This window comes from Coregonus clupeaformis, chromosome 17 (assembly GCF_020615455.1).
Source record: "Coregonus clupeaformis isolate EN_2021a chromosome 17, ASM2061545v1, whole genome shotgun sequence".
NCBI classification, from domain to species: Eukaryota; Metazoa; Chordata; class Actinopteri; order Salmoniformes; family Salmonidae; genus Coregonus; species Coregonus clupeaformis.
Window position 1 is genome coordinate 20618793 of NC_059208.1, and position 17087 is coordinate 20635879.

The 17087-nt window shown below is 48.0% G+C and overlaps 1 protein-coding gene across 7 annotated transcripts in view; it reads right to left on the reverse strand.

The window, feature by feature from the left end:
* Positions 1 to 8147, reverse strand: part of LOC121586062 (protein MTSS 1) — a 122626-nt gene extending 114479 nt beyond the window's left edge. For all 7 annotated transcript variants that reach the window (XM_041902513.2, XM_041902516.2, XM_041902509.2 and 4 more), the window contains exons 1-2: positions 7602 to 8147; positions 5935 to 5996 (exon numbers count right to left, since the gene is read on the reverse strand). In XM_041902513.2, the coding sequence (XP_041758447.1) occupies positions 5935 to 5996; positions 7602 to 7673 (134 nt within the window). In that variant the 5' untranslated portion in view covers positions 7674 to 8147. The remainder of the gene's footprint in view (positions 1 to 5934; positions 5997 to 7601) is intronic.
* Between the last annotated feature and the right edge of the window lie 8940 nt (positions 8148 to 17087).

A 17087-nucleotide genomic window follows, 5' to 3' on the forward strand; every position in this document is an offset into this window, starting at 1 on the left:
GCCCTACACTATTAGTAACTACACTGTAGTTCAACCACAGCTGCCCTACACTATTAGTAACTACACTGTAGTTCAACCACAGCTGCCCTACACTATTAGTAACTACACTGTAGTTCAACCACAGCTGCCCTACACTATTAGTAACTACACTGTAGTTCAACCACAGATGTCCTACACTATTAGCAACTACAATGTAGTTCAACCACAGATGCCCTACACTATTAGCAACTACAATGTAGTTCAACCACAGCTGCCCTACACTATTAGTAACTACAATGTAGTTCAACCACAGCTGCCCTACACTATTAGTAACTACACTGTAGTTCAACCACAGCTGCCCTACACTATTAGTATCTACACTGTTGTTCAACCACAGCTGCCCTACACTATTAGTAACTACACTGTAGTTCAACCACAGATGCCCTACACTATTAGCAACTACAATGTAGTTCAACCACAGCTGCCCTACACTATTAGTAACTACAATGTAGTTCAACCACAGCTGCCCTACACTATTAGTAACTACACTGTAGTTCAACCACAGCTGCCCTACACTATTAGTAACTACAATGTAGTTCAACCACAGCTGCCCTACACTATTAGTAACTACACTGTAGTTCAACCACAGCTGCCCTACACTATTAGTAACTACAATGTAGTTCAACCACAGCTGCCCTACACTATTAGTAACTACAATGTAGTTCAACCACAGCTGCCCTACACTATTAGTAACTACACTGTAGTTCAACCACAGCTGCCCTACACTATTAGTAACTACACTGTAGTTCAACCACAGCTGCCCTACACTATTAGTAACTACACTGTAGTTCAACCACAGCTGCCCTACACTATTAGTAACTACACTGTAGTTCAACCACAGCTGCCCTACAATTCCACCCGGTACAGATCTCAGATAGGTGGGTAGAGGTTGGGGATTAGGGGGGTGGAGCCAATAATGATGGACAGTTGGAAACATCTCTTTTTTCTAGGACTTTATCCTACAGCATGATACTTATTGGACAGCTCATGTTCTTTAGGCCTAACCCTTTTGGGCCAAGTCTGACTATACAAAACCAATTTAAAATGTGCATGGTCCTGACCTTGTTCTTGTTAAGGGTATACCTGTGATAATAATGAGATGGTCCTGACTGTGTTCTTGTTAAGGGTATACCTGTCATGAGCCCTCTCACTCCACCGGGTTACCACCTTAATTTGCTTCCACTCTGCTCACCTCCCTCTCTCTACTCAGCCTAACTAGCTCCACCTGTCCCTGCTCTGCTCGGCTCTAATTACTCTGCCAGCTGCGCTGCATTACCCACTAACCTCTCCCAGTATTTAAGGCCCTGTCTTTCAGCTCTCCGGTGTCAGATCGTCTGCAAAGCTCACACCCGGAACCTGTTTGCTCGCGCTTCTGGCTCACCCTGGTTTTGTGACCCCGGACCTGCCTGTTTTTTGGATACTCTTCTGCCTCAGGAGATCCAGACCTGCTTCTGCCATTACGACTCCTGACTACTCTTCAATCCCGGTAACTCTGACCAGCCTTCTGCCTTGCTACTACGTATTTTGGATTTCCCTTGAACTGTACTGCTGCCTGGTTTCATTCCGCCCTGTTGTGTCTGTGTCTCCCCCCCCCCAGGACTTCTGGACCACCCACCACCGGCTTCATAGGACGCATCGCTGCCACTGGGGGGGGCACAGACCCAGCGCATTGGACGGGATCCCTGTTACCCCTGGAGCCTTCATTCACTCCCTACTTCCCTTTTCCCTTAAGTTTAATAAACTTTCTGGTGTGACGCAATTGTGGTCCTCTGGTCGTCTGTCTGAACCGTGACAGTACGATCTGACCTCTCCAATGTCCCAGAATGCTACCATGGTCTCAGAGAGGTGTTTAACAAAGCAAGAGCCACATCTCTGCCCCCTCACCGACCGTACGACTGTGCCATCGACCTCCTCCCTGGAACAGCTCCTCCAAGGGGTCGTCTTTATTCGTTGTCTGCTCCTGAAAGAAAGTCCATGGAGGACTACATCAATGGCTCTCTGTCCGCAGGATTAATCCGTTCATCTTCATCTCCTGCTGGTGCTGGCTTCTTCTTTGTGGGGAAGAAGGACGGATCTCTTCGCCCCTGCATCGACTACAGGGGACTCAACGACATCACAGTGAAAAACCGTTACCCTCTGCCTCTGCTCACCTCTGCTTTTGAGTTGCTCCAGGGAGCCACTGTTTTTACCAAGTTGGATCTCAGAAACGCTTACCACCTAGTGCGGATCCGGGAGGGAGATGAATGGAAAACCGCATTCAATACACCAACAGGCCACTACGAGTATCTGGTTATGCCTTTTGGCCTCACCAATGCTCCTGCTGTGTTCCAGGCTCTAGTGAATGATGTACTGCGGGACATGTTAAACAAGTTTGTCTTCGTTTACCTGGATGACATCTTAATTTACTCCAGAAACCTGTCTGAACACACCCGCCATGTCCAGCAAGTCCTTCATCGTCTTCTGGAGAATTCCCTCTACGCCAAGGCAGAGAAATGTGAGTTTCACGTCAAGACAGTGGCCTTCCTGGGGTACATAGTGGCAGAAGGAAGTATCCAAATGGATCCTGCCAAAGTATCAGCAGTCACTTCATGGCCAGTTCCGGAGAACAGAAAGAAGCTGCAACAGTTTCTGGGGTTTGCTAACTTCTATAGGAAGTTTATCCGGAACTACAGTACCGTTGCTGCCCCTCTCACTGCTCTAACCAGCACCAAGCAACCCCTTCACCTGGACCCCAGCAGCCGACAAAGCCTTCAGTACCCTCAAGGTGAGGTTCACCTCCGCTCCCATCCTCCAGATGCCTGATGTGGACCGGCAATTCATTGTGGAGGTGGACGCCTCGGATGTGGGAGTTGGTGCTGTGATTTCTCAGTGGGCTGCGGAGGATAGGAAGCTCCATCCCTGTGCCTTTTTCTCACGTCGGTTGTCCCCCTCTGAGTGCAATTACGACATAGGGAACCGTGAGCTGCTGGCTGTGAAACTTGCCTTGGAGGAGTGGCGTCACTGGCTGGAGGGGTCCACCATTCCATTTCTCGTTTGGACCGATCATAAGAACTTGGAGTACATCCGCACGGCCAAACGGTTGAACTCCAGGCAGTCCCGCTGGGCCCTGTTCTTCACCAGGTTTAATTTCACTCTGTCATACCGGCCTGGATCACGCAACACCAAGCCAGACGCCCTCTCCCGTCAATTCCAGAAGGATGACACCCCCTCCAAGGACCCTGTGTCGATTCTGCCAAGTCCCTGCATCGTTGCAGCTCTGACCTGGGCTGTTGAGGAACAGGTGCTGGAGGCTCTCCGTAACCAGCCAGGTCCCAGCACTTGCCCAGCTGACCGCCTTTTTGTCCCCGAAGACCTGAGGTCCCAGGTCATTCAGTGGGGACATGACTCCCGCCTAGCTTGTCACCCTGGCTCCACCCGCACTTACAACCTGCTCGCCCAGAGGTTCTGGTGGCCCTCTCTGAGGAAGGATGTACGGGAATTCGTCCAAGCCTGCCCCATCTGCAACCAACACAAGTCGTCCTGCCAGCCCCCAGCCGGATTGCTGCAGCCCCTGCCTGTGCCCAGACGTCCCTGGTCTCACATCGCCCTTGACTTTGTCACGGGGCTGCCCCCTTCAAGTGGCATGACCGTCATTCTCACCATCGTTGACCGTTTCAGCAAGATGGCACACTTCATTCCCCTCCCCAAGCTCCCAACCGCCAAGGAGACCGCCCAGGTGGTCCTGGAACACGTCTTCCGGATCCACGGACTGCCAAGGGATGTTGTTTCTGACCGTGGTCCACAATTCTCCTCCGCTTTTTGGAAGGAGTTCTGTCACCTGCTGGGAGCCACAGTCAGTCTGACTTCCGGATTCCATCCCCAATCCAATGGGCAGTCAGAGCGGGCTAATCAGGAGCTCGAGAAGGCACTGCGATGCATGACTTCACGCAACCCCCACTCCTGGTCGCAGCAATTGACATGGGTGGAGTACGCACACAATTCTCTGACCTGCTCTGCCATCGGTATGTCCCCTTTCCAATGTGTTTATGGATACCAGCCTCCTCTATTTGCCAGCCAGGAGGAGGAGGTTACTTGCCCATCTGCACTTGCTTTTGCCCGTCGATGTCGCCGCACCTGGTCACAAGCCCGAGCCACACTCCTCAGGTCCGTTGCCAGCTACACTACCGGGGCCAACCGTCGGAGAATTCCTGCTCCCACCTACCATGTTGGTCAAAGGGTGTGGTTGTCATCGAAGAACCTGCCACTCAGGGTGGAGTCGCAGAAGCTGGCACCTCGGTTCATTGGCCCATTCCCTATCATAAGAGTGATTAGCCCAACTGCTGTCCGGCTCCAACTGCCTAATTCCCTGAGGGTGCACCCCACTTTCCATGTGTCTAAGATTAAGCCCATCCATGAGAGTCCGCTGGTCCCTGCTGCGCCTGGTCCTCCTCCTCCACGGCTCGTCGATGGTGGTCTGGTTTACACCGTCCGCCGCCTGCTTCGGTCCAGACGGAGGGGTAGGGGTCTCCAGTACCTCATTGACTGGGAGGGCTATGGACCTGAGGAAAGGACCTGGGTGCCAGCTAGTCGGATTGTGGATAGGACTCTCATCACCGCTTTCCACCAACGGCATCCTGATCAACCTGCAATCCGTAGGGGCCGCCCCAGAGGGGGTCCCTAACCGTCCGGCCCGCTCGGCTTCCTGTCCTGTGCCTGATCCTGTCTCGGGACCTGTCCCATCTCCCGACCACGGCCCTCCGGCTTCCTCCGAGGATGAGGACGTTCACTCGGACCGTTCGGAGGAGTTCTAGCCCTCCTCCGGCTCCCCCTCCTCCCGCCCGGCGTGGTGTTGCTCTTGGGACTTCTGGGGCCGTCCCTTGGGGGGTTCTGTCATGAGCCCTCTCACTCCACCGGGTTACCACCTTAATTTGCTTCCACTCTGCTCACCTCCCTCTCTCTACTCAGCCTAACTAGCTCCACCTGTCCCTGCTCTGCTCGGCTCTAATTACTCTGCCAGCTGCGCTGCATTACCCACTAACCTCTCCCAGTATTTAAGGCCCTGTCTTTCAGCTCTCCGGTGTCAGATCGTCTGCAAAGCTCACACCCGGAACCTGTTTGCTCGCGCTTCTGGCTCACCCTGGTTTTGTGACCCCGGACCTGCCTGTTTTTGGATACTCTTCTGCCTCAGGAGATCCAGACCTGCTTCTGCCATTACGACTCCTGACTACTCTTCAATCCCGGTAACTCTGACCAGCCTTCTGCCTTGCTACTACGTATTTTGGATTTCCCTTGAACTGTACTGCTGCCTGGTTTCATTCCGCCCTGTTGTGTCTGTGTCTCCCCCCAGGACTTCTGGACCACCCACCACCGGCTTCATAGGACGCATCGCTGCCACTGGGGGGGGCACAGACCCAGCGCATTGGACGGGATCCCTGTTACCCCTGGAGCCTTCATTCACTCCCTACTTCCCTTTTCCCTTAAGTTTAATAAACTTTCTGGTGTGACGCAATTGTGGTCCTCTGGTCGTCTGTCTGAACCGTGACAATACCTGTGATAATAATGAGATGGTCCTGGCTGTGTTCTTGTTAAGGGTATACCTGTGATGATAATGAGATGGTCCTGACTGTGTTCTTGTTAAGGGTATACCTGTGATAATAATGAGATGGTCCTGGCTGTGTTCTTGTTAAGGGTATACCTGTGATAATAATGAGATGGTCCTGACTGTGTTCTTGTTAAGGGTATACCTGTGATAATAATGAGATGGTCCTGACTGTGTTCTTGTTAAGGGTATACCTGTGATAATAATGAGATGGTCCTGGCTGTGTTCTTGTTAAGGGTATACCTGTGATAATAATAATAATAATAATAATAATAATTATTATTATTATTATTATTATTATAATAATGAGGACTCACCTGAGTTGACACTGTAGTTTCCCAGCCTTGCTGATAAAGTCTTCCCAGATGGGGTAGCTGCTCTGTGGAAACAAACACAAAGTACAGGAACATCAGAACATCTTGTTTTCCCAGAGCACAACATCTGTACAGGAACATCAGAACATCTTGTTTTCCCAGAGCACAACATCTGTACAGGAACATCAGAACATCTTGTTTTCCCAGAGCACAACATCTGTACAGGAACATCAGAACATCTTGTTTTCCCAGAGCACAACATCTGTCAGAAACAAACACTTGTTTGTTTTTTTAACCTTTATTTTACCAGGTAGTCCCATTGAGTTCAAAATACCTATTTTCCAAGGGAGACCTGATAATCAAAGTGATGATGGACTATAAAGTGTCAGGCCTAACCTATTAGACTTGATATCGAGTCTGTTTTGTGAACACACAGTAATGGGCCCAGTAGTGTAATACTGAGACTATGCTGCCATCTGGGAGACTGAGGAGAAGGTAAGTAAGGATACTGCGACTATGCTGCTATCTGGGAGACTGAGGAGAAGGTAAGTAAGGATACTGTGACTATGCTGCTATCTGGGAGACTGAGGAGAAGTTAAGTAAGGATACTGAGACTATGCTGCTATCTGGGAGACTGAGGAGAAGGTGAGTAAGGATACTGAGACTATGCTGCTATCTGGGAGACTGAGGAGAAGTTAAGTAAGGATACTGAGACTATGCTGCTATCTGGGAGACTGAGGAGAAGGTGAGTAAGGATACTGAGACTATGCTGCTATCTGGGAGACTGAGGAGAAGGTAAGTAAGGATACTGCGACTATGCTGCTATCTGGGAGACTGAGGAGAAGGTGAGTAAGGATACTGAGACTATGCTGCTATCTGGGAGACTGAGGAGAAGGTAAGTAAGGATACTGAGACTATGCTGCTATCTGGGAGACTGAGGAGAAGGTGAGTAAGGATACTGAGACTATGCTGCTATCTGGGAGACTGAGGAGAAGGTAAGTAAGGATACTGCGACTATGCTGCTATCTGGGAGACTGAGGAGAAGGTAAGTAAGGATGATGTGTCTGACATTGATTTGTAGCATTAGTGACCTTAGGAATGTCACCCTGTGCAACACTATACCTCCATAGAGAGAGAGGAGAGAGAAAGAGAGAGACACACACACACACAAACACACACAGCTCCTTTGCATCAGCAACTGATTAATATTTCAAGAGCCTTGAAGGCAGAGACCCCCTGCTGAACAATAACCTAGATACCCACAGCAACAATAGGTTCAGAGGTGAAAAATATAGATTGTATAGCATAACACCGCATTTGACATTTGAAGAAAACATTGCCTCATCCATGTATAACTCCATTCTAGTATTTTTGTTTGACCCAATACACTTCAGTCAATAAGCTTCATAGCTCGCAGTTTGGCCAGAAGAGCAAGCAGCTAGCCATGACATGATGATGCATGCCTTGTCAATATCTGGAGCAACTGTCAAAAAAACTGACAGCCAGGTAACGTTATTTACTTAGCTAGCTAGCTAACCTTAGTGGCCATTCCTACAGAACAGGTTACTGAATGAGTTAATATGGAGTTAGATAAGTAGCTAATAGCTATCTATCTAGGTTAAGTACACTGTTATAAACACAATTCTTCAGAACTGATAGGTTTGACTTACTTTCATGTCGCCTATCACACTTTGGAAAAGTCCCCCCAGCGCACTACATTCTTTCTCAATAACAGCCTCCATTTTTCTGGACAACTGAGTGCTGGTCAGTCTGACGGTCAAGCTGGGCAGCTTCTGAAGAGTTGAAAGAAACCTCGGCTATTTGAATACAAAACCTCGGCTATATAATACAAATAATCAATCCTTTTCGCTTTAGTTAACTATTCCCCGAACGAGTGAAACAACCTTGACTTGATGCAGAAAATAAAATAATAAACCCGCTCCAGCCTGTAGCTTGATCCGCTCAGTCCAACGCTCTCGGACAAGAGGTGAGACCGAGTGAAGAATAGTCTCCGACAAGATTTAAAACCCAATCGCTTCTCCACTCACAGTCCATGGTTCCCAAAATGACACCATCCCGAAACATATTTAATACAACATGTATAGTTATAGATCCGATAGGCTCTGGATATTCAACGTAAACAACAAAATGATCTACACAAGCAAATTCCAGAATATCAAAGCATTACAACGCAATTTCAACTGATAGAGTCCGGAGACTAGGAGAATATCTCAATATGGAAATAGTCCTCGCGTCCTCTCTGCTCGCTCCTTCTCTCCTTCTCAAAACCCATTGGAGGAGGATATCAGAGGGGCGGGACTTATGGCTTTCTCATCCAATGGGTTTTGAGAAAGAGACGAGGAGAGCGCAGAGAGGACGCGAGGAGTATACTGTCTTCCCTAAAGGTACAGAGCGTGTCCCCGAATAGCGAAATGCCCCGCCTTCTGAATTTGACGAGTGTGTTGGCTTCTTGCCTTTTGCTCGAGATAGAAATCAGTCAGAAGTACCTTTTATAAACTATCTTTCTCAACTCATCATAACTGCTATTTAAAACGGGAGAGAAAATTGGATCCGATTTAGCAACAAAATTGTTCATGGAAATCTAAAAAACACTATATACACACTCACTCACACACACTAACTACACTGACACTCTCACACTAAACCACACACATTCACTTACACTACTGCCACGTTCAAAACAACTGGGAACTCTGAAAAATACGAGTTCAAATCATGACGTCAGTGATTTTCAGGTTGGAAAGTCGGAGCTCTAGAAAGAGGTCCAGTTCCCGAGTTGGAATTCCGAGTTGGATGACCGTTCAAATCGATTTTTCCCAGTCGGAGCTCGTTTTTTTCCCCGAGTTCCCAGTTGTTTTAAACGCACTGAAGTCGGAGGTCGGAGATTTCCGAGTTCCCATTTCCGAGTTTCCAGTTGTTTTGAACACGGCATACATAGGCACACACATATACACACATATACACACACGCACACACCACGCACACACACAACACACACGTACACACGCAAACACGCACACACTCATCATGTGCTGCTGCGACGCTGTTCTTTATTCTTATTCATATCTATCCTGATGCTTAGTCACCTCAGTTTACCAGATGTTATAGCGGGTGCAGCGAAATGCTTATGTTACAAGGTCCTAACAATTCAGTAAAATGTCAAACAAGTACAAAAATAATCACTTTTTATTTTTTTATTAAGTGACTATCCTACCCCTGCACATTGATCTGGTACTGGTACTCCCTGTATATAGCTATTGGCCCTGCACATTGATCTGGTACTGGGACTCCCTGTATATAGCTATTACCCCTGCACATTGATCTGGTACTGGGACTCCCTGTATATAGCTATTACCCCTGCACATTGATCTGGGACTGGTACTCCCTGTATATAGCTATTACCCCTGCACATTGATCTGGTACTGGTACTCCCTGTATATAGCTATTACCCCTGCACAGTGATCTGGGACTGGTACTCCCTGTATATAGCTATTACCCCTGCACAGTGATCTGGTACTGGTACTCCCTGTATATAGCTATTACCCCTGCACAGTGATCTGGGACTGGTACTCCCTGTATATAGCTATTACCCCTGCACAGTGATCTGGTACTGGTACTCCCTGTATATAGCTATTACCCCTGCACATTGATCTGGGACTGGTACTCCCTGTATATAGCTATTACCCCTGCACATTGATCTGGGACTGGTACTCCCTGTATATAGCTATTACCGGTACCCCTGCACAGTGATCTGGTACTGGTACTCCCTGTATATAGCTTCACTCTTGTGTATTTTATTCCTCTTCGTCTTGTGTTAATAGTCTTATTTTTTATTTGTGTTATTTTGTTTAACTCTGCATCATTGGGAAGGGCTCTTAAGTAAGCATTTCACGGTAACGTCTAAACCCGTTGTATTCGGCGCATGTGACAAATACTATTTAATTTTCTAAAACCTGATTATGACTTGAGCAAAATGTAGAGACGAGGGCAACAACATGAACAACCGTGTGGTCTTGAGTGAGCGCTCATTGCTCAGATTTGAAGGGGTCTAGTTACATCTAGTGGCCAACACATGCATAGCAAGTGAGGTGGTTTATGGAAACACAATTTCACCTGTATTTGGAAAACAATATAAAAGTGGGAAAAAGTACAAATGTGTAGGAGTTGGGGAAAAAATCAGGACAAACATTTAGCAAGGCATGAGGTTTCCCCAAGACTAATGGTTTGTCTGGATTGGCTAATTTCAGACAAATATAACTAGTGCTTGTCTCCCTTCACCAGGAGATGTCTCCCTAGCCCTTGAAAATGGGCTAGTCACTTGTGCAATCTGTGATCCTTGGGACGTCCATACCCTAAACCCTAACCTTAACCCATACCCTACCCTTACTTAACCTTAACCATAACCTTTGGTATTTGGTGTTTTATTAGGATCCCCATTAGCTGTTGAGAAAGCAACAGCTACTCTTCCTTGGGTCCACACAGAACATGAAACATGACATAATACAGAACATTAATAGACAAGAACAGTTCAAGGACAGAACTACATCAACACCTTAACCCTTACCTTAACCATTTTAAATATCAACTTCAACGGAGTGACGTCAGAGTTGGGACATCCCAAGGATTCCATTTAGACGTGTACCTTGAACATGTCTCATATTACACAAAACGTTTGAAAACATTATACACATTAGGCTAAATAATGTGACTTTTCTATGTATACAACATGGATTACACAGGTCAAAATGTACATTGAAAATCCAATGATATTGGAGTCAAACTAAACAGGCCGTCTATTAGACTGAACAGGTGGCGTAGACCTATTCATGGAAAGCAGAAGCAGTTAGCTTGTCTGTCTAGACTGAGACAGATAGCAGGCTGTTGAAAGAGAGTGTGAGGTAACAGGGCTACCCTAACCAAACTAACAGACCTCACACAAATGGAACCCTATTCCCTCCCCATATAGTGCACTACTTTGGACCAGAGTAGTGCACTAAATAGAGAATAGGTCGCAATTTGGGACGTAGACAAAGGCTTTGGATAGTTATTCATATGGATGAGCTATTTGAGTTGTACCAGCATACATGCCAGGTGAAGTTGTGTTGAGTTTTGTTGTGTTGAGTTGAGTTGTGTTGTGTTATACTGTGTTGTGTTGAGTTGTGTTGAGTGTTTAATGGAGTGGTGTTATATTGTGTTATATCGTGTAAGCCAGATGTGCATAACAGTGAGCCTGTGTGTCATACCACTCTCTTTTCTTGGATAAAGGTTGGGATCCCTACTCTTCATTCACGGAGGGCTGTAACTGCTGTGTGCCTGAGACAGCATTCCCAATGACACCGTACTACCTTTATGGTGGAGCACTACTGTTCACCAGGGACCATTTTATGTACCGTCTGACTCACCATCACTGAAGAAGAGAAAATCCCCTACAGACAGACAGACAGGCAGGCAGGCAGGCAGCCAGGCAGACAGACAGACAGACAGACAGACAGACAGACAGACAGACAGGTAGCTGTAGCTGTCAACAAACAAATGAACAATTCATGGCCACCTCAACACCATCTGTTCTCATTATCATGTTAATACTCTGTTGTAAAACATAGCATGAGGTAGGTAGCTAGTCCTCCTCTAGGGAGGTAGCTGGTCCTCCTCCAGGGGGTAGCTGGTCTTCCTCTAGGGGGTAGCTAGTCCTCCTCTAGGGAGGTAGCTGGTCTTCCTCTAGGGAAGTAGCTGGTCCTCCTCTAGGGGGTAGCTAGTCCTCCTCTAGGGGGTAGCTAGTCCTCCTCTAGGGGGTAGCTGGTCTTCTTCTAGGGAGGTAGCTGGTCCTCCTCTAGGGGGTAGCTGGTCGTCCTCTAGGGGGTAGCTAGTCCTCCTCTAGGGGGTAGCTAGTCCTCCTCTAGGGAGGTAGCTGGTCCTCCTCTAGGAAGGTAGCTGGTCTTCCTCTAGGGAGGTAGCTGGTCATCCTCTAGGGAGGAAGCTGGTCTTCCTCTAGGGAGGTAGCTGGTCATCCTCTAGGGAGGAAGCTGGTCTTCCTCTAGGGAGGTAGCAGGTCCTCCTCCAGGGGGTAGCTGGTCTCCCTCTAGGGAGGTAGCTGGTCCTCCTCTAGGGAGGTAGCTGGTCCTCCTCTAGGGAGGTAGCTGGTCTTCCTCTAGGGAGGTAGCTGGTCCTCCTCTAGGGAGGTAGCTGGTCCTCCTCTAGTGAGGTAGCTGGTCCTCCTCTAGGGGGTAGCTGGTCCTCCTCTAGGGAGGTAGCTGGTCCTCCTCTAGGGAGGTAGCTGGTCTTCCTCTAGGGAGGTAGCTGGTCCTCCTCTAGGGGGTAGCTGGTCCTCCTCTAGAGAGGTAGCTGGTCCTCCTCTAGGGAGGTAGCTGGTCCTCCTCCAGGGGGTAGCTGGTCTTCCTCTAGGGAGGTAGCTGGTCCTCCTCTAGGGAGGTAGCTGGTCTTCCTTTAGGGAGGTAGCTGGTGCTCCTCTAGGGAGGTAGCTGGTCTTCCTCTAGGGAGGTAGCTGGTCCTCCTCTAGGGGGTAGCTGGTCCTCCTCTAGGGAGGTAGCTGGTCCTCCTCTAGGGGGTAGCTGGTCCTCCTCTAGAGAGGTAGCTGGTCCTCCTCTAGGGAGGTAGATGGTCTTCCTTTAGGGAGGTAGCTGGTGCTCCTCTAGGGAGGTAGCTGGTCCTCCTCTCAGGAGGTAGCTGGTCCTCCTCTAGGTAGGTAGCTGGTCCTCCTCTAGGGAGGTAGCTGGTCCTCCTCTAGGGAGGTAGCTGGTGCTCCTCTAGGGAGGTAGCTGGTCCTCCTCTCAGGAGGTAGCTGGTCCTCCTCTAGGTAGGTAGCTGGTCCTCCTCTATGGAGGTAGCTGGTCCTCCTCTAGGGAGGTAGCTGGTGCTCCTCTAGGGAGGTAGCTGGTCCTCCTCTCAGGAGGTAGCTGGTCCTCCTCTAGGTAGGTAGCTGGTCCTCCTCTATAGGGAGGTAGCTGGTCCTCCTCTAGGGGGTAGCTGGTCCTCCTCTAGGGGGTAGCTGGTCCTCCTCTAGGGGGTAGCTGGTCCTCCTCCAGGGGGTAGCTGGTCCTCCTCTAGGTAGGTAGCTGGTCCTCCTCTATGGAGGTAGCTGGTCCTCCTCTAGGGGGTAGCTGGTCCTCCTCTAGGGGGTAGCTGGTCCTCCTCCAGGGGGTAGCTGGTCCTCTTCTAACTATGTTGTTTATCATCACACATTTTATTTTCAGAGCTCAGCTAGAAAAGTGTGTTCAGTTCTATTTGTGGACCACAGGAAGGGTAGGTGCTGCATTTACAACGGCTAATGGTGATCCTAATCAACTAACCTAAACTATTCTATATGCATTCTGAGAGTTTTGTGATTCTAATCAACTAAACTAAACTATTCCATAAGCATTCTGAGAGTTTTGTGATCCTAATCAACTAAACTAAACTATTATATACAGTGGGGGAAAAAAGTATTTAGTCAGCCACCAATTGTGCAAGTTCTCCCACTTAAAAAGATGAGAGAGGCCTGTAATTTTCATCATAGGTACACGTCAACTATGACAGACAAAATGAGAAAAAATAATCCAGAAAATCACATTGTAGGATTTTTTATGAATTTATTTGCAAATTATGGTGGAAAATAAGTATTTGGTCAATAACAAAAGTTTCTCAATACTTTGTTATATACCCTTTGTTGGCAATGACACAGGTCAAACGTTTTCTGTAAGTCTTCACAAGGTTTTCACACACTGTGGCTGGTATTTTGGCCCATTCCTCCATGCAGATCTTCTCTAGAGCAGTGATGTTTTGGGGCTGTCGCTGGGCAACACGGACTTTCAACTCCCTCCAAAGATGTTCTATGGGGTTGAGATCTGGAGACTGGCTAGGCCACTCCAGGACCTTGAAATGCTTCTTACGAAGCCACTCCTTCGTTGCCCGGGCGGTGTGTTTGGGATCATTGTCATGCTGAAAGACCCAGCCACGTTTCATCTTCAATGCCCTTGCTGATGGAAGGAGGTTTTCACTCAAAATCTCACGATACATGGCCCCATTCATTCTTTCCTTTACACGGATCAGTCGTCCTGGTCCCTTTGCAGAAAAACAGCCCCAAAGCATGATGTTTCCACCCCCATGCTTCACAGTATGTATGGTGTTCTTTGGATGCAACTCAGCATTCTTTGTCCTCCAAACACGACGAGTTGAGTTTTTACCAAAAAGTTATATTTTGGTTTCATCTGACCATATGACATTCTCCCAATCCTCTTCTGGATCATCCAAATGCACTCTAGCAAACTTCAGACGGGGCTGGACATTTACTGGCTTAAGCAGGGGGACACTTCTGGCACTGCAGGATTTGAGTCCCTGGCGGCGTAGTGTGTTACTGATGGTAGGCTTTGTTACTTTGGTCCCAGCTCTCTGCAGGTCATTCACTAGGTCCCCCCGTGTGGTTCTGGGATTTTTGCTCACCGTTCTTGTGATCATTTTGACCCCACGGGGTGAGATCTTGTGTGGAGCCCCAGATCGAGGGAGATTATCAGTGGTCTTGTATGTCTTCCATTTCCTAATAATTGCTCCCACAGTTGATTTCTTCAAACCAAGCTGCTTACCTATTGCAGATTCAGTCTTCCCAGCCTGGTGCAGGTCTACAATTTTGTTTCTGGTGTCCTTTGACAGCTCTTTGGTCTTGGCCATAGTGGAGTTTGGAGTGTGACCGTTTGAGGTTGTGGACAGGTGTCTTTTATACTGATAACAAGTTCAAACAGGTGCCATTAATACAGGTAACGAGTGGAGGACAGAGGAGCCTCTTAAAGAAGAAGTTACAGGTCTGTGAGAGCCAGAAATCTTGCTTGTTTGTAGGTGACCAAATACTTATTTTCCACCATAATTTGCAAATAAATTCATTACAAATCCTACAATGTGATTTTCTGGAGAAAAAAATTCTCAATTTGTCTGTCATAGTTGACGTGTACCTATGATGAAAATTACAGGCCTCTCATCTTTTTAAGTGGGAGAACTTGCACAATTGGTGGCTGACTAAATACTTTTTTCCCCCACTGTATGCATTCTGAGAGTTTTGTCAGTCACATAAAGACAGCATCTGACACAATATTGTGTTTTCTCCAACATGCAACGAACATCCTGTCAAGTGTTTTATTTATCCAAGTAGATCAGTGCATGGTTTTATCAGCTGCTTACAGGAAATCTGCTGCAGCCCCCAAAATGTATCTTGGTCATATGAGGCTCAGAGATACTGTCATGTTTTGTGGTTTGTAGTTTCCTTTCTGTATACAGGCAATGTAGGGTAGCTGGTCTTCCTCTAGGGGGGTAGCTGGTCCTCCTCTAGGGAGGTAGCTGGTCTTCCTTTAGGGAGGTAGCTGGTCCTCCTCTAGGTAGGTAGCTGGTCCTCCTCTAGGGAGGTAGCTGGTCCTCCTCTAGGGAGGTAGCTGGTGCTCCTCTAGGGAGGTAGCTGGTCCTCCTCTCAGGAGGTAGCTGGTCATCCTCTAGGTAGGTAGCTGGTCCTCCTCTAGGGAGGTAGCTGGTCCTCCTCTAGGGGGTAGCTGGTCCTCCTCTAGGGGGTAGCTGGTCCTCCTCTAGGGAGGTTGCTGGTCCTCCTCTAGGGAGGTAGCTGGTCCTCCTAGGAAGGTAGCTGGTCCTCCTCTAGGGAGGTAGCTGGTCCTCCTCTAGGGGGTAGCTGGCCTTCCTCTAGGGAGGTAGCTGGTCCTCCTCTAGGTAGGTAGCTGGTCCTCCTCTAGGGAGGTAGCTGGTCCTCCTCTAGGTAGGTAGCTGGTCCTCCTAGGGTGGTAGCTGGTCCTCCTCTAGGGAGGTAGCTGGTCCTCCTCTAGGGGGTAGCTGGTCTTCCTCTAGAGAGGTAGCTGGTCCTCCTCTAGGGAGGTAGCTGGTCCTCCTCTAGGGAGGTAGCTGGTCCTCCTCTAGGGAGGTAGCTGGTCCTCCTCTAGGTAGGTAGCTGGTCCTCCTCTATGGAGGTAGCTGGTCCTCCTCTAGGGAGGTAGCTGGTGCTCCTCTAGGGAGGTAGCTGGTCCTCCTCTCAGGAGGTAGCTGGTCCTCCTCTAGGTAGGTAGCTGGTCCTCCTCTATGGAGGTAGCTGGTCCTCCTCTAGGGGGTAGCTGGTCCTCCTCTAGGGGGTAGCTGGTCCTCCTCTAGGGGGTAGCTGGTCCTCCTCCAGGGGGTAACTGGTCCTCTTCTAACTATGTTGTTTATCATCACACATTTTATTTTCAGAGCTCAGCTAGAAAAGTGTGTTCAGTTCTATTTGTGGACCACAGGAAGGGTAGGTGCTCCATTTACAACGGCTAATGGTGATCCTAATCAACTAACCTAAACTATTCTATATACATTCTGAGAGTTTTGTGATTCTAATCAACTAAACTAAACTATTCCATATGCATTCTGAGAGTTTTGTGATCCTAATCAACTAAACTAAACTATTATATATGCATTCTGAGAGTTTTGTCAGTCACATAAAGACAGCATCTGACACAATATTGTGTTTTCTCCAACATACAACGAACATCCTGTCAAGTGTTTTATTTATACAATTAGATCAGTGCATGGTTTTATCAGCTGCTTACAGGAAATCTGCTGCAGCCCCCAAAATGTATTTTGGTCATATGAGGCTCAGAGATACTGTCATGTTTTGTGGTTTGTAGTTTCCTTTCTGTATACAGGCAATGTAGGAAAACACACCCGATGTTGATGACTAAACCATGTTTATTCTATCAGGTGCATGATGATTCAGATATCCCACCCACCCAACCACTCCTGAATGAATGAATGGGTTTCTATGGTGACCTAAACTCTCAACTGGAGCACAAGCTGTGTTCACTTCATTACATCTGAGGCCCAAATGGCACCTTATTCCCTATATAGTGCACTACTTTTGACCAAAGCCCTACGAGCCCTTCCCTCCACAACGTTTACACAAGGACTCTCATCTATCTATTGATGGATCCGAATGCAGCTGAAATATTTTGAAGGGAGTTCCTTTTTAGATAACCAGTTTGTTTACCACAATCAAATCAGTCCTGTAATATACCTCCCTCTCTTCCCCAGAAAACAGCAAAGACCATACAAACCATTACTGTAGCATGGAGGGAACCTGTCAGCCCTCCAGCAGCTGTTACACTCTGTGTTCCAAATTGCACACT